This window comes from Grampus griseus, assembly GCF_964374135.1.
Source record: "Grampus griseus genome assembly, chromosome: 11".
NCBI lineage: Eukaryota > Metazoa > Chordata > Mammalia > Artiodactyla > Delphinidae > Grampus > Grampus griseus.
This window is the reverse complement of record NC_139005.1, coordinates 41143639-41163321: the sequence shown is the minus strand read 5'-3', so window position 1 is coordinate 41163321 and position 19683 is coordinate 41143639. Positions and strand designations below refer to the sequence as shown.

Below are 19683 nucleotides of genomic sequence, written 5' to 3'. Positions count from 1 at the left end.
CCAGTGCAGCCAAATAAATAAATATTTAAAACGACAACAACAACAACAAAGACTTGGAGGGAAAAAAGAAATTAGCTTCATTTTTGGGTAAACTTTGAGATGTACATAATAAATGACAACAATTCAAATTTCTGGTCTCCTAACTGCTGAAGAATGGTTTATACCTAGAAGCATTTCTTAAAGTGTTTAAAGAACATTAAGCCCAGTATTGAGATCTGGGAAAAAGTGCCAGAAACAGTATTCATAAAGAAAGACTGTCAGATGACCAATATCTCTTTAAAGGACATCATCAGCATAAAATCCAGATGTGTTGTTTTATCTACTGCTTCCTTGTGTTTGGAGGTCATACCGAACAGTCCCTTTTCCAGGTTTGAAGTTGAAGTTTGAAGTTCCAGGGGAGTAGAGTTAAGCTACTCAGGGTAGAGTTGTATAAAGCACCTACCATAAATGTAGTAGGCCCTGTTGAGTTACGTAATCTTTACTATTTTTAAATAATTCATTTATGCTTCCTCAAGTATGAGTAATACTGTAAGGACAATGAACTGGAATGTAGGAAAACACTAGGTGTTTGTAGAATAATTTAATAAGATTTGTTGCTGTGCAGAGATAGAAATTTAGATGACAGTGATGCTCTGTGCTCTGTAAGGGGATCTTATCTATAACTTTTTTTTTTTGCGGTACGCGGGCCTCTCACTGTTGTGGCCTCTCCCGTTGCGGAGCACAGGCTCCGGACGCGCAGGCTCAGCGGCCATGGCTCATGGGCCCAGCCGCATCGCGGCATGTGGGATCTTCCCGGACCGGGGCACGAACCCGTGTCCCCTGCATTGGCAGGCAGACTCTCAACCACTGCGCCACCAGGGAAGCCCTATAACTTTTTTATTTAAATTAATTAATTAATTTATGTTTGGCTACATTGGGCTTTGTTGCTGTGCATGGGCTTCTCTCTAGTTGTGGTGAGTGGGGGCTACTCTTTGTTGCGGTGCGTGGGCTTTTCATTGCGGTGGCTTCTCTTGTGGAGCACGGGCTCTAGATGCATGGTCTTCAGTAGTTGTGTCATGCAGGCTCAGTAATTGTGGCTCACGGGCTCTAGAACACAGACTCATAGTCGTGGTGCACGGGCTTAGTTGCTCCACGGCATGTGGCATCTTCCCGGAGCAGGGCTCGAACCTGTGTCCCCTGCATTGGCAGGTGGATTCTTAACCACTGTGCCACCAGGAAAGCCCCTCAGACTTCACTTTTGATGAAACCTGGTATCAGCATTTTTGGCAGCCATGTTACATTGCTTGTCTCACAGATAATTTTTTTTTTTTAAGTCCTGGTCTTTCTCACATATATTGGGCCATTTTGTTGTTGCTGTTGTTAGTACCAAGTGCATGACTTTATATTTATCCTTATTACATTTTATCCTGTTAGATTTAGCCTCCTATTCCAGCCAATTAGAATTACTTTAAAAGTTGATCCTATCATATATGAAATTGCTTTCCCTTCCCAGATTCCTGTCATTTGCATATTTGATCATCGTCCTCTTTAGTGTCCTCATCGAAGTCATTTATTTCTAAAACATGTTGCAGGGGACAGGTTTCTCTGGGGTCCTGTGGCGTATCACTAAACCTTCTTCTAGACTTACCTGCACTCTAGGTGCAGTTGTGTAGTTATCTTAAAGCCACTTAACTTATAGAATTCATATTTTTCACCTTCAACAAGGATATCAAGAGAGACTGGTTTATGCATTGCTGAAATCCAGATATATTTATGCTTATAGCATTCCCTGGTCAAACCATATTCAAAAAGGAAAATGAGATAGTTTGGTTATGGCTTCCAGTGATTCTTGGTGCCCTGCCTAAATAACTCATAAACTATTCTTTGAATAACCTTTTCTGCAGTCTTGCCTTGGACTTCATATCAGATCGCTCTGGTATAAGGTAGGAAGAATATACTCTTTTTTCATTTTGAAAATTGCTACTACAGACATAAAAAGCTAATATGATATTTGGCATTATCAGAATCATGAGATTTGTCTGAGTTTACACACAGAGTGTCACCAATGGATCTCATCTGCACATTCTTTGATTCTCCTGGTATATAATTTCATCCAGGTATATAATTTCATTCCAGGTACTTTTTGATAGTCTTATGTATCATGATCTATTAATCCCATATTTGGTGGTCTTTTTCTACTCTCAAGATGGTTTTTCTTTACAGAAAAGATAGAAGAAAAAAAAGGAATTGAGATGTTCTTCTGTCTCTGCTTTATATTAATTAGTAATATGCCATTTACATCAAAGAGTGTACCTGTGCCTTCTCTGATTTGCAAGCCTCAGCACATTCTGGGCTTCAGCTCCAGCTTGCTTCTTATATATATTGTTGCCACTTTCTAAAAAATGGTTTCTTTCCTTTTATATATTTAGTTTTCTTGTGCATGTCCTTCTAAGTCTGAGTTGATTGGTGACCTTTCCATCCAGTCTCTTGAGATACCTCCCTTCTTTTCTCCCTCTATCTCAGATAATGTGGGATTGGCAGATTTCATTTTTGAGAACTTTTTCCCATCTCAGACCTTGAGCTTGAGTCCTGTCTTCTTCACTGTTTGAAGCCTGCTCTCACTGTGCTCCTTCTTCTTCCAGCCTACCTGGTTTGGTTGCTTTCTTTTGAGCCTCTCACCACTTCCTCTTTTCTGATCAGTTTCTCTTTCTGAACCTAAGTTGATTGGTCAAACTTAGGTTCAGAATTATAATTCTACTTATTCTGCCATCTGGGTGATAGAACAATTAGCAAGGCAAATTTTTTACTATATATGCTGCTTTCTAGTTGAATGAGATTTTTCACCAGATGTTCAGGTAGCAAAAATCTTTTACCACTTTGTGACAGAGGGCTCCTACCAAGAAAGTCAGTTTAATTTCACCATTACTCGGTAGTTAGGGCATCTCACTGGCTTCATGTTAAAACTTGCAGGGCTATCTTTCCTGGCCAGGTATCCTCCCTGATCTGCCCTTCCATCCTTCCCACAAATCCAAGGAAATCAGTCTGCTGTCCTCTCCTCTTTAAAAGTGTTATTACCAATTATTTACTGGATGTTTTTTTCTTTTGAAGCTGACCCCAGTGTAGGGTGTAGTCTTTTCAGTTCTTGCCTTTTCATTCTGTAACTAACATAGGGATATTGACATGTTTTATTTCATGTTTTATTTTCATAGTGGTGGAGTCTAAATAAGTGTTATAAATAGGGAAGTTAGAAGTTCATGGCATTTTTTTAAAAAATAAATTTATTTATTTATTTTTGGCTGAATTGGGTCTTTGTTGCTGCGCGTGGGCTTTCTCTAGTTGCAGTGAGCAGGGGCTACTCTTCATTGTGGGGCTACTTCTCATTGCTGTGGCTTTGCTGTAGAGCACGGGCTCTAGGTGTGCAGGCTTCAGTAGCTGTGGCTTGCAGGCTCTAGAGCACAGGCTCAAGGCACACGGGTTTAGTTACTCTGCGGCACGTGGGATCTTCCCAGACCAGGTCTCGAACCCGTGTCCCCGGCGTTGGCAGACGGATTCTTAACCACTGCGCCATCAGGGAAGCCCAGAAGTTCATGGCATCTTATTGTCCCAAGTTAGTTTCTAATTTCCTTAGGTGCTGTGGACATCTGTCTGTTTGCCTCTTACTCAAGGTAAAGTTCATCAAACCTCACCCTCTCTTTACTCCAGGCTCTCTAGAAGAGGGTTTCAAGAAATGGTAAGCCTGGGGGAGAAGGTTAAACCATAGCTGTGCATTAGTAGAGACCATTAAGAGGCTGTCTTATGTCACAGGGTAACTTATACCTCAGAGGACCCTGAAGCAGCTCTTCATGGAATCCCAGTTACATACAGGAAAGATCATACCTGATACTGTTTCTGTTCCTCAGTTACTTCCACTCAAATGCTTTCTGCTAGGCCTCTACTCTCAGGTGTGGATTTCTGCTTAGCAGTGCACATTTTTAACATATACTTATCTTTAACAGGTAAGATTTCTATATCCTTATATTTGATCAGAGATACTGTGAGATGTTGAAAATTCGAAAATGATCAAAATGTATTAGGGCTGGACTTCCCTGGTGGTGCAGTGGTTGGGAATCCGCCTGCCAATGCAGGGGGCACGGTTTTGAGCCCTGGTCCGGGAAGATCCCACATGCCGTGGAGCAGCTAAGCCCGTGCGCCACAACTACTGAACCTGCGCTCTAGAGCCTGCGAGCCACAACTACTGAGCCCGTGTGCCTAGAGCCCATGCTCCGCAACGAGAAGCCACTGCAATGAGAAGTCCACGCATGCAACAAAGAGCAGCCCCCGCTCACTGCAACTAGAGAAAGCCTGTGTGCAGCAATGAAGACCCAATGCAGCCAAAAATAAATAAATAAAGTTATTTTTAAAAAATGTATTAGGGCTGAATATTCTGGAGAAACAAATAAAAATATAAATCATGTCAACACGTGTTTACTAAACACACAAAAGAGAAGTTACTCCCTTTAAATAGCTCATGTTTCATTGGAATGAATAAGTATATGAGGCAATCAAAGAATATAATAAAATGCTGAATTATACATGGGTAGCAACTACTTAGAGTCCACTAGAGTTGGTTTTCCAAATCTGTACTCAATTTATGTCTGAGAAGGAGCAGCCTTCTGTATTTCTAAAATTGTTTCTCGCTGAATTTGTTATAGTTTTGGTGTAAACAGGGGCCTAGAGCTGGGTTTGCCAGTGACCTTTAGCCCCCACCTCTGGGAATGTGGAACTGAGTGGTATTCTTGCTCCTGCAGCAGAGTGAAAGCAACACAGTGTGGTGGGAACATGAGTAATTCAAATATATTTGAGCATTTTAGATTTTAAAATCTCTCATGAGATAACACAGTTTTGTGTATTTCGGTTGGCTGTGCTGTTTTGAGGTAATTTTAGGGGTAGCTTTTAGAATCAATTTTAGAATTCCAGCCTCAAGTGACAGTCCTTTGCTTAGTCGTGAGGGGTTAGGTGTAATGCCATATTATATTGAGAAGACTAGGAACTGTTGTTATATATTAACTTTACTAGGCACTGATACTTGAGAAGAAAAAAACCCCCTACACTCATAATGTTTCAGCTGTTGCTATGTTGCAAAATCCAGTTTGCCTTGATTCCTGGTAATAGCCACTAATCTTTCAAGGAATTATCAGCTATGATGCATTTGAGGATGATAAGGCAACAAAGTCTCCTAAAGACTAATCTCATGTTTCTTAATTTTGTAGTGTTTTGCTTTATTTTCTATACTGTTTGCTGTGGGAACAGTGGTAGCTTCCTGATTTTGAGAAGAGGAAGAACTGGGACAGTACTTTTTTAGAAACCCCAGTGCTTCTGCAGTTTTGTATAATCTCAAGGGAACAATAGTATGTTTTGCCTGACAAATTAATATGGACAGAAAGAATTCCCCACCTTCTCCACTCTTAACCCCACCCCTGTAAGCAAAACACACACACCTTCAGGCCTAAGGAAGAGGAAAAGCACCCTTTGTTTTTCTTGCCTTTGAAATACTTTTTAGCAACAAGAAACCTGTGTTTCATAAACACTGGTTTATATCTCTGCTGACTGGATTCAACTCATAACATGTCTTTGCTATTAGACATCAGCAGAAAGAGAAATTTCTTTTTTTTCTAGCCCTCCCTTTTTTTTTTTTTTAACATTCATGCCATTAAATTTTTATTGTACCTATGTGTATTCTTAGGTCAATAATGAGAACATTTGCTGCTTGTTTTATATTCCAGTAAGAATTTATAATCTTATATATATGATTCATATGATTGCAGTCACTTTTCTATTAATTGTTGTTTTTGCCTGAATGTAATAACCTTATAATCTAATGTTTGGGGATAATGTAGACTGCTGAGGGATATAGGTGCATATAAGGAATGCCTTTCCATCTCTAGATAGTAAAATTGATTTTGATCTCTTTGTTTTACAGTATAAGCATAATATTTAAATTACAGGTAAAGGTTTGTGTGTATTTCATTTTGAATGTGGGGAATGTTGACAGGAATCACTGGATCCCTGACCTCTAACCCTTTAGAATCTCAAATGGTTTTTTTATGTTATGTATCTGTTGCCTTTCTTTTATACCTGGAAGTACTCTGTGGCCTATACATATTTTTTCTATTTAAAAAAAAAACTTCATTGTAGAAAATTTCAAACATATATAAACAAAACAGTGTAATGAACCCTCTTGTACCTATCCCCCAGCTTTAAAAATTACAACGTTACTACTCTTTTATCATTTATACCATTTCCCATCCTCCAGTCAATAATTTATTTTTTTCTTTTAGGTAAAATTTATATGGATTGAAATGCACAAATTTCAGCTGTACAGTTACGACCGTGTAACCCACACACATCTAAACATAATATAGAACACTTTTCTCTCCCCAGGAAGTTCCCTGTATACCTTCCAAGTCAGTCCCCGCCCTGCTAGCAAGCCACTGTTCTCTTTAATTTTGCCTGTTTTAGAACATCACATAAATGGGATCATGCATGATATATTCTTTTTTTCTGGCTGCTTTTGTTCAGTATCATGTCCGTGAGCTTCATCCATTTTGTTGCATTCCTTGTTTTGCTGAGTAGTATTCCATTGTATGAGTATACCATAGTTTGTAATCCATTTTCTTAATTATGAACATTTGGATTCTTTCCAGTTTTTGCTTTTATGCTATGGACATTCATGTATAAGTCTGTGGTTGGTCTTATATTTTCATTTCTCTTGGATAAATACATATGAGTAGAATTGCTGGATCAACGGGCAGATGCGTGTTTACTCTTGTAAGAGACTGCCTAACCTTTTTCTAAAGTGGTTGTATCATTTTACATTCCTACTGGCAAAGTATGAGAGTCCTAGTTAGTCTACAGCCTTGCCAATATTTGGGTTGTCATTCTTTTTCATTTTAACTGTTCTAGTGAGTATATGTACATATTTTTTAAATTAAAATACATTTTATTTTGAGAATTTCATGGCATGTCTTGAGATAATTTGAAATACTCTTTAATTTGGTACAGCTCTTAAGATCCTTTTAAAGTTTGATCTGGACTGAATGCTGATCACAACAGTTGGTCTCCAAGGCCCAGAATATTCTTTCTCACTAACCATGGCTAGGACTTCTGAGGGGAAAAAAAATTTTTTTTTTAACATCTTTATTGCAGTATAATTGCTTTACAATGGTGTGTTAGTTTCTGCTGTATAACAAAGTGAATCAGTTATACATATACATATATCCCCATATCTCCTCCCTCTTGCGTCTCCCTCCCACCCTCCCTATCCCACCCCTCTAGGTGGTCACAAAGCACCGAGCTGATCTCCCTGTGCTATGCAGCTGCTTCCCACTAGCTATCTATTTTACATTTGGTAGTATATATAAGTCCATGCCACTCTCTCACTTCGTTCCAGCTTACCCTTCCTCCTCCCCGTGTCCTCAAGTCCATTCTCTACATCTGCGTCTTTATTCCTGTCCTGCCCCTAGGTTCTTCATAACCTTTTTTTTTTTTAGATTCCATATATATGTGTTAGCATACGGTATTTGTTTTTCTCTTTCTGAATTACCTAACTCTGTATGATAGACTCTAGGTCCATCCACCTCACTACAAATCTCAATTTTGTTTCTTTTTATGGCTGAGTAATATTCCATTGTATATATATGCCACATCTTATTTATCCATTCATCTGTCGATGGACACTTAGGTTGCTTCCATGTCCTGGCCACTGTAAATAGAGCTGCAGTGAACATTGTGGTACATGACTCTTTTTGAATTATGGTTTTCTCAGGGTATATGCCCAGCAGTGGGACTGCTGGGTCATATGGTAGTTCTATTTTTAGTTTTTAAAGGAACCTCCATACTGTTCTCCATAGTGGCTGTATCAGTTTACCTTCCCACCAACAGTGCAAGAGGGTTCCCTTTTCTTCACACCCTCTCCAGCATTTACTGTTTGTAGATTTTTTCATGATGGCCATTCTGACTGGTGTGAGGTGATACCTTATTGTAGTTTTGATTTGCATTTCTCTAATGATTAGTGATGTTGAGCATTCTTTCATGTGTTTAGTGGCTATCTGTATATCTTCTTTGGAGAAATGTCTGTTCAGGTCTTCTGCTCATTTTTGGATTGGGTTGTTTGGTTTTTTGATATTGAGCTGCATGAGCTGCTTGTAAATTTGGGAGATTAATCCTTTGTCAGTTGCTTCATTTGCAAATATCTTCTCCCATTCTGAGTGTTGTCTTTTCGTCTTGTTTATGGTTTCCTTTGCTGTGCAAAAGCTTTTAAGTTTCATTAGGTCCCATTTGTTGTTTTTGTTTTTATTTCCATTTCTCTAGAAGGTGGGTCAAAAAGGATCTTGCTGTGATTTCTGTCATAGAGTGTTCTGCCTATGTTTTCCTCTAAGAGTTTGATAGTGTCTGGCCTTACGTTTAGGCCTTTAATCCATTTTGAGTTTATTTTTGTGTATGGTGTTAGGGAGTGTTCTAATTTCATTCTTTTACATGTAGGTGTCCAGTTTTCCCAGCACCACTTATTGAAGAGGCTGTTTTTTCTCCATTGTATATTCTTGCCTCCTTTATCAAAAATAAGGTGACCAGGGCTTCTCTGGTGGCGCAGTGGTTGATAGTCCGTCTGCCGATGCAGGTGACACGGGTTCGTGCCCCAGTCCGGGAAGATCCCACATGCTGTGGAGCGGCTGGGTCCGTGAGCCATGGCCGCTGAGCCTGCGCATCCAGAGCCTGTGCTCCACAACGGGAGAGGCCACAGCAGTGAGAGGCCCACGTACTGCAAAAAAAAAAAATAATAATAAGGTGACCATATGTGTGTGGGTTTATCTCTGGGCTTTCTATCCTGTTCCATTGATCTATATTTCTGTTTTTGTGCCAGTACCATACTGTCTTGATTACTGTAGCTTTGTAGTATAGTCTGAAGTCAGGGAGCCTGATTTCTCCAGCTCCATTTTTCTTTCGCAAGATTGCTTTGGCTATTCGGGGTCTTTTGTGTTTCCGTACAAATTGTGAAATTTTTTGTTCTAGTTCTGTGAAAAATGCCATTGGTAGTTTGATAGGGATTGCATTGAATCTGTAGATTGCTTTGGGTAGTATAGTCATTTTCACAATGTTGATTCTTCCAGTCCAAGAACATGGTATATCTCTCCCTGAGGGGAAATTATTTCTAATCTTTTCCATCCATTTTAGCCCCTTATTGTTTCTGAAATATTTTCTCATATATTTACTCTTTGCAGCAAATGTGGTTGCCATTTTATAGATGAAGGAACGAAGACTCAAGAGAGCTTGGCCAAGATTTGCCCAAAGGTTCTAGAGACTGAAAGCTAGGATTTCAAACTTGGTCCAGTACTCTTTAGCACATAAAAATGAGCAACATATTAGAATTCATTGGATGTGTCTCTTTGGTTTGCAAGTTTAGATAAACTGAGAAGTATAAGAAGCTTTTTCTTGGAGGAGATAGCTGGTAGGGATATATCAATATTAGTTGTATTCCACAGAATGTAAACTGACCTTGAAATATATACTGGTCATTGATCTGTGCTTTTCATGTGGTTTCTTGGAATTTTGGTTATTGTTTTAATCCTTAGAGTAGATGAGCTGATGTGGTTATAAAGATTCTGCAGTTGGTACCTTTCTGGGAACAAATACATTACTGAGTGTCCTAAATTGACATTTGGGAACTCTGCATACAATTTTCAGAGCCCTTTTAGGAGTCCCTGTCTATGATTCCTAGAAACACTCTCTTTGGACACTTAAGTGGTTTTAATAGTGAATGTCTGTCATTGCCCACATTGTTGTGGTCAGAGGGATATTACAGCAGGTAATCTGAACTGAATGGTTAGGAAGAAACTTCTCCAAGGTGTGTCATGTTTATGGTTTTCCAAAGCGAATTGCAGTTAAATGGTTTCATTAATAAATCGGCTCTTACACCATTGTCAGATGTTAAAGTAAGTCATTTGTTTGTTTTATTTCAGTGATGTCCTAGCATTGCCCATTTTTAAGCAAGAAGAGTCAAGTTTGCCTCCAGATAATGAGAATAAAATCCTCCCTTTTCAATACGTGCTTTGTGCTGCCACCTCTCCAGCAGTGAAACTCCATGATGAAACCCTGACATATCTCAATCAAGGTTAGATATGGTGTTATTCATTAGTATTATTGCAGACCTGCTGGATTCATGATATTTAATTAGGTACACTTATATGTAAAAAGTACATCTTTCTAGTGTGACCTGTTAAAGTCAAAGCCTCAGTGTCGTATTTGATATATATTACTGGTTTCTTTTGTCTACCTGTCCATTTTTAGTTCCAGTCTCCCTCTTTCTAATCCATGTTCCCTGGACATCCCCAGTGGTCACTGTCTGAGAAGTATTACTGTATCCAGCTCTATTATTTACCAGTTGTGTGGCCTTGGACAAGTTGATTCAATTCTGTGTTTCAATTTCCTCATATGTGAAACTGGAATTGATAATACCTTAGAGAATTGTATCAATTAAATGACATAATTTATGAAAACACTTAGCACTGTGCCTAGCATACAGTAAAGGATTATGGTTGTTACTAATACTAATAATGTTATATACTCTTGTATATTCAACCAACTGAATTTCATTCTTTCTGAATCTTGGGAAGTTAATTTATGATGAATATAATATGTAGTTACTTTTTGTTCTAGGCCAGTCTTATGAAATCCGAATGCTAGACAATAGGAAACTTGGAGAACTTCCAGAAATTAATGGCAAGTTGGTGAAGGTAAAAGAAAACAAGTAAATCATTCCTCTCCATAATATCCTTTTACTGACCCTTTTTGGATTAATATTTTTTCTTTCATAAAGGGCTTGGTGGTATCTCTTACCTGCTACAGTTTGCTAGCAGAGTGGTAAACTGTTGTGTTACTTCTTTGGGGTCAGAGTGAGCCCACCTATTCACGTGGATTTTTCAGAGCTGCAGAAGCGAAAGCTTAGCACTCCATGTCAGGAGAGTCTCATGGCTCATTGAAGTTCTTTTTGGGTGGAATAAAGTAACCTCTTCGAGATCTTTAGAGAATTGCCAGTGTCTCTTTGGATACATGGTCTAGTAGCAAAGAAACCAGAAGCTACTGTTGATGAATAGCAGTTTTCTTAATCTGGACTGACAGTAATGAATTCACAGTATAATTGAGACAGAGGAGTTTGGTCAGCTGCTGTAGAAGATGATGAGAGGGATATTAATAGGCACTTCCACAAAAGGAAGGTTGATGGAAACAGCCCCTACCTACCCTCAGTGTTTACAGGTTGTATGGTGGGTTAGCAAGCAGGGGACTTGGTGAGATTTTCACATGTATCTGAAGAACTGAGCCAGATGTCACACGGTAACAGTAGAGGCGTGTAGAAATGCTTCCAGTGGAGTCCTTTATGCCTAGTTACCAATCAGGGCTGATGTTTAAGCCAAGTTTTAAATATGGTACTAGTTAACTATAATATAGATTATATTTGAGCAATTATAAAGTTTGCCTTGAAATACAGTATGGTATGGGTTTTAGAGTAAAACAGGTCTCAAGAAAAATAATTTTAAGTTGTGTCTGGAAACCAACTGGGGGTGACTCCTGCTAGTTTTCCTTTGTCAGCACTGATTTTTAAGGGATCCTGTTAACATTTGATTTTGTTGCTTCCTTTTAGAGTATATTCCGTGTCGTGTTCCATGACAGACGGCTACAATACACTGAACATCAGCAGCTGGAGGGCTGGAGGTGGAACCGACCTGGAGATAGAATTCTTGACATAGGTAAGTTAAGAGAATCTGTTGCCCAGGAAATGCCTATAACTATGGTCTGAGAATTGGTTTTCTTTCCTTGATGTTTACTTTGATTCAAAATGCTTCAGGGGCTCAATTAACGTGAACCTAGAAGTGGTTATTGATTAAGCATAAGAAATTACTGATATAATGATTCCAAAACTGAAGTTGAAAGTGTAGACACTTCAGTTCTGTAACAGTTGCATCCATAACTTGAGGGTGAGTTTTTGTTTTTTAAATTTAGTTGTGGTAAAATATACATAACATAAAATTTACCATTTTAACCATTTTTTTTTTTTTTTTTTTTTGCGGTACGCGGGCCTCTCACTGTTATGGCCTCTCCCCTTGCGGAGCACAGGCTCCGGACGCGCAGGCTCAGCGGCCATGGCTCACGGGCCCAGCCGCTCCGCGGCATGGGGGATCTTCCCGGACCGGGGCACGAACCTGTGTCCCCTGCATCGGCAGGCAGACTCTCAACCACTGCGCCACCAGGGAAGCCCCCTTAACCATTTTTAAGTGTACATTTCAGTTGCATTAAGTACATTCACACTGTTGTGCAACCGTCACTACCATCCATCTCTAGAACTTTTTTCATCTTGCAAAACTGAAACTCTGTACCCATGAAACAATAACTTCCCATTCCCTCCGCTCCCCAGTCCCTGGTAACCACCATTCTACTTTTTGTCTGTATCAATGTGACTACTGTAGGTGCCTCAGATAAGTGAAATCATTCAGTGTTTGTCTTTTTTGTGATTGGGTTATTTCAGTTACCATAATCCTCAAGATTCATACATATAGTAGCATGTGCCACAACTTCCTTCTTTTTGGGAACCCTTGTGCACTGTTGTGGGAGTGTAAGTTGGTACGGCCACTATGGAAAACAGTATGGAGGTTTCTCAAAAAACTAAAAATAGAACTACCATATGACCCAGCAATTCCACTCCTGGGTATATATCCAAAAGAAACAAAAACAATTCAAAAAGATACATGCAGGGGCTTCCCTGGTGGCGCAGTGGTTGAAAGTCCGCCTGCTAATGCAGGGGATATGGGTTCGTGCCCCAGTCCAGGAAGATCCCACATGCCGCGGAGTGGCTGGGCCTGTGAGCCATGGCCGCTGAGCCTGTGCGTCTGGAGCCTGTGCTCCGCAATGGAAGAGGCCACAATAGTGAGAGGCCCGCGTACCGCAACAAAAAAGATACATGCACCCCAGTGTTCATAGCAGCATTATTTACAGTTGCCAAGATATGGAAGCAACCTAAGTGTCCATCAACAGATAAATGTATAAAAAAGATGTGAGATATATATATACACATACACACACACTTACATACATATATATATTTATACACACATATACACACAATGGAATATTAGCCATAAAAAAAACGAAATTTTACCATTTGCAGCGACATGGATGTCATTATGCTAAGTGAAATAAGTCAGATAGGGAAAGACAAATGCTGTATGATATCACTTATATGTGGAATCTAAAAAATACAACAAACTAGTGAATGAAACAAAAAAGAGTTTTTTTTTCTTAAATCCTAAAGGGAAGGATCTTTACAAACACACATGCAGCCTCTCTTCGTGAATGTACTTTTAATTCTGGCATCTGTGTCTTTGATCTCTTATTGGTTGTCATCTCCTATTGGTAAGCATAGTTGTTAAACAAATCTAAGTACTACTATTTTTATCTGAGAAAACACTGGTTCTCCTACAGATATCTTGATATATATTTGATAAACTGGCTTTAGGATAAATCCAACGTAGCTAATGCTGTGGAGTGGAACCCACTTAATGCTTTCTTGTTTGAATCATTGATACTAAAACAGTAGAAAACTTATAGCATAGTTATGATAATAAATATCAGCCTGGCCTTATCCCCCAGTTTGAATATTAATAGAAGTCAGGGAATGATATTTAAATATATGCCATATGGACTGGAAAGCAAAGTTCTAAAGCCCATTCATTTTTCTTCCCTCCTGAGAATAAGATGTGTCACTCTGTTATAGGATTCTTTGATGACTTCATAAGTCAGCATCAATTGTTACGTTAAATTTTCCCCAGTTAATATTTGTGATAACAACACTTTCTGCCTTTATTCAGACACTCTGCTTTATCCTTCTATGACAATCCTCTTAGTTTACTTCTAGCAGTAATACTAACCTTAAAACTGTAAGTGAAGCAGATTGTAAATTAAATTTTTCATGACACTAGAGCCAGTGTGTAGACTAAATCTATCTTTAAATAGAATTTTGGCACATTAAAAGGAAACTACTTTTAAATTGTCTTATTGTAAATACTTTTTTAAATGGAAAAAAGATACTCAAAAGGAAAGTATTTAGGTCAATTTTAGGTCAAATCAAACTCTTTTTATTGGCAAGAAAAAGGTTTAAGGTATGATACACAAAAATCTTGGTAATTAGGGACCAATAATATAAGAATCGGTGCTTTCTTATTTAAACCCAGTAGCACTCAGAATTGTTCAATGATAACCATTTGTTTCTCAGATATCCCAATGTCTGTGGGTATAATCGATCCTAGGGCTAATCCAAACCAACTAAATACAGTGGAGTTCCTGTGGGACCCTGCAAAGAGGACATCTGTGTTCATTCAGGTAAGACACTGCAGATAGGGCTCCAGTTTTGAAGAGGATCTCTTACTACCAGTTTGGTTCTTAAAGGATAAAACATGTTGAATTTGAAATCTTTACAGGGTTGAATCTTTCAACAAGTGCAGACTTACTCAACATGTGCCTGAAAGCAATGAGGAGTTTCTGAATTGCTCTTCTAATTTCCCCAATTTATTTATTTGTTTCTCTCAAAAATACTTGCTAGTGGTTGCGTAATATTTTATTCTTTGGCTGTACTTACCTAACAATTATTTAGCTTTGAGAATGTTCTAATTTTTCACTATTATCCAAGAAGTTATTTTGAACATCTTTATACTTAGAATTTGATTTGCATATCTGATTATGTCCTTTGGGTAGATTGCTTGAAAAGTCTTATTTGTTAGAGTTTATTTGTATGATAACCAATAGTTTGAGTACTTCTCATCAGGTAGTCACTGTGTTAAGTAAATACTTTTTATACATGATTTTACTTAAGACTTTCAAAAATAATCCTGTGTTGTAAGAATAGTCCTTGAGGCTTAGAGAAAATAACTTACCCAAGCTAGTATTTGGTCAACCAAGATTCCACTATTAAGATTACCAAGATCTTGGACTTTATGCAGTAGCCTAGCAAACCTTTTTCTTCCTATTGCTTGTGAGCTTTCATATTTACTGTGTTCCCAGCATGGATGGTGCCTGTGCTTTCTAAAATCTACCTTAAAGTTCAGGAAAGTTTTACTAACAGAAACCATTTCTCTTTTATGTTAGCTCTGTCTTTTCTGAAACGATTAATGAATGCCTCACAGTAGCTTTTTGTTAACATTAGATCTGTACATTTACTTTGTTTGCATTTGTAAATCGTTTAAGTTTTCCTCATTTCCTCATGAGAGTGTGAATTCTTCATGATCAAAAAGAGAGGAAAAGTTTCTTTGTAGGTGTTTAAAGGTTTTGCTGTTAGTAGTTGCCCCAAAAATGTTGCTGACTGGTTTGGCTAGCTAACAGTACTGAAACCTGGCTGGATGTTGCATTCTTTTCAGGTGCATTGTATTAGCACAGAGTTCACTATGAGGAAACATGGTGGAGAGAAGGGAGTGCCATTTCGAGTACAAATCGATACCTTCAAGGAGAATGAGAACGGGGAATATACTGAGCACTTACACTCAGCCAGCTGCCAGATCAAAGTCTTCAAGGTACTCCTGGGCGCTGTGCTGGCCCTTGGAACTTTCCCTCTCGTCCTTCATTTGCAACATTAGTCACCAAGTGAGAACGTCAGCTTGTCCCATCTACAAAAACTATGAAAGCTCAGCCTAAATTAGAGTTATTGAAATAATTACTGATATGCCCGGTAAAGAAATTTAAATAGGGATGGTCATGGGAGAAGGGGAACTTGGAAAAGGGATCATATGGATATCATATGGATAGATACCTTCTCATTGCGAAAGATTCATTAATACAGCAGTATTCAGAGCACGACACTGAAGTCCCCCTTTACCACTCTTACCCTGACTCCCCAACCTCTCCCCAGAGGTGACCACTGTCAATAATTTCATATGTATCTTTCTAGTTCCCTTCTGTGCTCTTATATACACAGGTACCTAGATATACACATATTTTCTTTTCTTTGAAACATAAATGGGATTTTATGAATTGTTTTGAAGCTTGTTTTTTTCAGTTAACTATGTGCTTTAGAGATGTTTCCACGTCTGTAGCTATAGATCTCTCATTCTTTTTCAACTCCATCACACATTTAAATATCCTATTTTCAGACTTAGATGTAATGATGGATCTTGTCTTTACCTCATTGTACATACCTTTTTGTTTCACATGTGACTATTTTAAGTTCGTAGAAGTAATATTGTTGAGTCGAAGGGTGAGTATGTGAGTTTGAAACAAAATATTTCTCATTTTAGCCCAAAGGTGCAGACAGAAAACAAAAAACAGATAGGGAGAAAATGGAGAAACGAACGCCTCATGAGAAGGAGAAATATCAACCTTCCTATGAGACAACTATACTCACAGAGGTAAAAGGATTTCTTTTGGTGACAATTTCAATCAGTACTTTTTACTCTTAAAAGAAAAATACAATTATTTTGCGATATACAGTTGACCCTTGAACAACACAGGTTTGAACTGCATGGGTTCATTTATACATAGATTTTTTTTCCCACTAAATATGTACTACCGTACTACATGGTTTGCAGTTCATTGAATCCAAGGATGCAGATACAAAGGGCTGACTGTCAAGTTATACCCGGATTTTTGACTGTGGAGGGGGAGACGGTGCTCCTAATACCTGCGTTGTTCAAGGGTCAACTGTATACATATATCATTATGTTGTATACCTAAAACTAATATAATGTTCATGTCAATTATATTTCAATTTAAAAAAAAAGAAACATCACTTCCAGTCTGGTCAAAACTTACTTGTCCTCTTAGTTGTGAGGGCCTCTGAGGAATTAAGATTTACTAATCAAGATGTGCTATTCGACAAATGAACTTATCTACAAAACAGAAATAGAGTTACAAATGTAGAAAACAAACTTACGGTTACCAGGGGGTAAGCTGGGGGAAGGATAAATTGGGAGACTAGGATTGACATATACACACTACTGTGTAAAAAACAGATAACTAATAAGGACATACTGTATAGCACAGGGAACTCTACTCAGTATTCTGTAATGGCCTATATGGGAAAAGAATCTTAAAAAGAGTGGATATATGTATATGTATAACTGATTCACTTTGCTGTATACCTGAAACTAATACAACATTGTAAATCAACTATACTCCAATAAAATTAAAAAAAAAAAAAAGATGTGCCATTTGAGTAACAGTAGTACATCTTTGTGGAATTTTGACACAGAAAGAGTCAAATGTACTTTCTGTGTCTAAGTTGTCCTTTGTTTTTAGTGTTCTCCATGGCCCGAGATCACATATGTAAATAATTCCCCATCACCTGGCTTCAACAGTTCCCATAACAGTTTTTCTCTTGGGGAAGGGTAAGTCTGGGAAATTGGCTTGTGTTTGTCCTAAATATGTATTCTTTCGTTATGTCTCCATAAACAAAATCTTTCCAAATCAATAAGACCTTCTATTTGGTCAGTCTTTGATGGACTTATATATTAACTGAGGTTTGGGTTATCTTCAAAAGAGACTGAAAGAGTTTTTATGTAGCCTTTTTCCCCCTCTATTATTTATTTATTTTATTTTATTTCATTTGTTTTGGCCACGCCACAAGGCTTATGGGATTTAGTTTTTCATTGCCCTTACGGCCCTCGGCAGTGAGAGCGCAGAGTCCTAACCTCTGGACCTGCAGGGAATTCCCTTTTCCCCACTATTAGGAAACAGCATTTATGGTCAGTTTTTAGTGATTCAGGGAATGAATTTTCTGTGTTTTTCCCTTCTCCCTCTTACTGCTTCTCTTAAAGTTATTTCACTTCCTGATCAGAGTGGTCGTTGGGAATTGAAACACAGTTGTGCAAACAGTAAAATCTGTTTGGTTACTTATTAAGAATGATCCCAACACCTAATTATTATGAATCTTTGATAATTGGGGGAAGAAGATGAAGATGAGCTAAAATAATAGATAATAGAAGTATTGGATCCAAGAGTAAGAATGTTTTATGAGATAGCACAGATTCCCTTAAATCTCTAGCTTAAGACTTATGATGATGAAGAATGAGGCGATGAACCCTAGTATGTGTCATGAACTCATCCTTTCATTTTAAATGTTTCTTTAGAAATGGTTCACCAAACCACCAGCCAGAGCCACCCCCTCCAGTCACAGATGTAAGTCTAAAGTTATATAAATGTCAGTTATTATAGTCTAATAGTCTGATGTCTAATAATACTTTGGTGACTGTGTGATTCAGTAGAAATGCCCAACTTTTAGGGAGTATTATTCATTCACTAAGCAAACATTTATTGAATTTTGGCCTGAACCAGATACTGTGCTGTATTTAAGGAACTTTCAGTCTAGTGGGGAAGATAAGGATGGAATTCCATGGATATCTTGCATGGTTAGAGAAAGAAGACTGATGTATAAACAACTTCCAAGCAAACTCAGCCTGTCTGAATGTGGGTGTATTTGGCTGTTGTTACCTAATGATGTAACATTTACCTTTTTAAAGTTGAGTCTATTTAGTTACCAAAAAAAATGCTTTCCCTCTTTCAGAACCTCTTGCCAACAACCACACCTCAGGAGGCTCAGCAGTGGTTGCATCGAAACCGTTTTTCCACATTCACAAGGCTTTTTACAAACTTCTCAGGTTAAATTTGCTTGTCCTTTTGTTTTCCCCAGCATGGGATTTCCTTTACATTCCAGGGCCTCCTGGTATCCCTGTGTTGTTTTGTGTGTAGAGGGGGGAGATCTTAATGCATTTTTCTGATTACATGAATTTCATTGAACCCTTCAGACTTTCTCACCAGCTGCAGCTGTGCTGTGAAATGCTCAAAAAAGAAAGACCTCTTAGTTTAAACTCATTTTAATTTTAAAATATTTATTCTATACAATACTTTAAAATATATTATCCATAAAATATTTTATCAAGGAGCATTGCAGGTAGTCGGAAATTTTCCCCTTGCTATCACTATATTATGTTTTCTTTGCACATTCCACTCTTATTTAGCACCTTCTGTGTACCAGGTATGGTAGGAATACACAAATGGATAAGGCATATTTCCTGATCAGTAACCATCTAGTATCAAAGAAAACCCAAATCAAAATAAAACCCTGAAAAAGGTAAACAAATAGTTGTAATGCAATAGATAAGTGTAAGGCTCTGGAGTTTGGGAACATGTGTGATGTGTGATGCGTGAGGTAAATCTTGAGGGCTGAGGAAGAGTCTGGTGGTCAGACAGTGGAAGGATATTTCAGGCAGGAGGAACAACTTGCTCATTAGGCGTGATCAGCATGATGAAAGCATAGGGTTAAATGAATAAGTTAATTGGGTGGGAATTGAGGTGAGAGAGGATGCAGGGGCCAGGTCATGGAGGGCCTTATATGCCATGCAAGAGATTATGACTGTAGCATACTAGTAATGAGGTGTCGTTGTAACACAGTCCATTTTAAGTCATTAACAAGGAGAATCTTTGCCGTTATCACCCATTTTCTTATATTTATTCCAGGGGCAGATTTATTGAAGCTAACTAGAGATGATGTGATTCAAATCTGTGGCCCTGCAGATGGAATCAGACTTTTTAATGCATTGAAAGGCCGGTATGTAATTAGTGGTAAAATATCAGTGGGGCTGGATTTCAAATGGATTTGGATTCAGGGACTCTTCGCAATACTTTTTGTACAGC

General features: G+C 38.3%; 1 protein-coding gene across 2 annotated transcripts in view; it reads left to right on the top strand.

Annotated features, from left to right (window-relative positions):
• The window catches only part of TFCP2 (transcription factor CP2), a 54513-nt gene that overhangs the window by 25156 nt on the left and 9674 nt on the right, over positions 1-19683 (top strand). For both annotated transcript variants that reach the window (XM_082665168.1, XM_082665167.1), the window contains exons 2-11: positions 9975-10126; positions 10672-10748; positions 11654-11759; positions 14279-14385; positions 15417-15569; positions 16290-16400; positions 17290-17378; positions 18120-18168; positions 18554-18647; positions 19507-19597. In XM_082665168.1, coding sequence (XP_082521294.1) covers positions 9975-10126; positions 10672-10748; positions 11654-11759; positions 14279-14385; positions 15417-15569; positions 16290-16400; positions 17290-17378; positions 18120-18168; positions 18554-18647; positions 19507-19597 — 1029 coding nt within the window. The remainder of the gene's footprint in view (positions 1-9974; positions 10127-10671; positions 10749-11653; positions 11760-14278; positions 14386-15416; positions 15570-16289; positions 16401-17289; positions 17379-18119; positions 18169-18553; positions 18648-19506; positions 19598-19683) is intronic.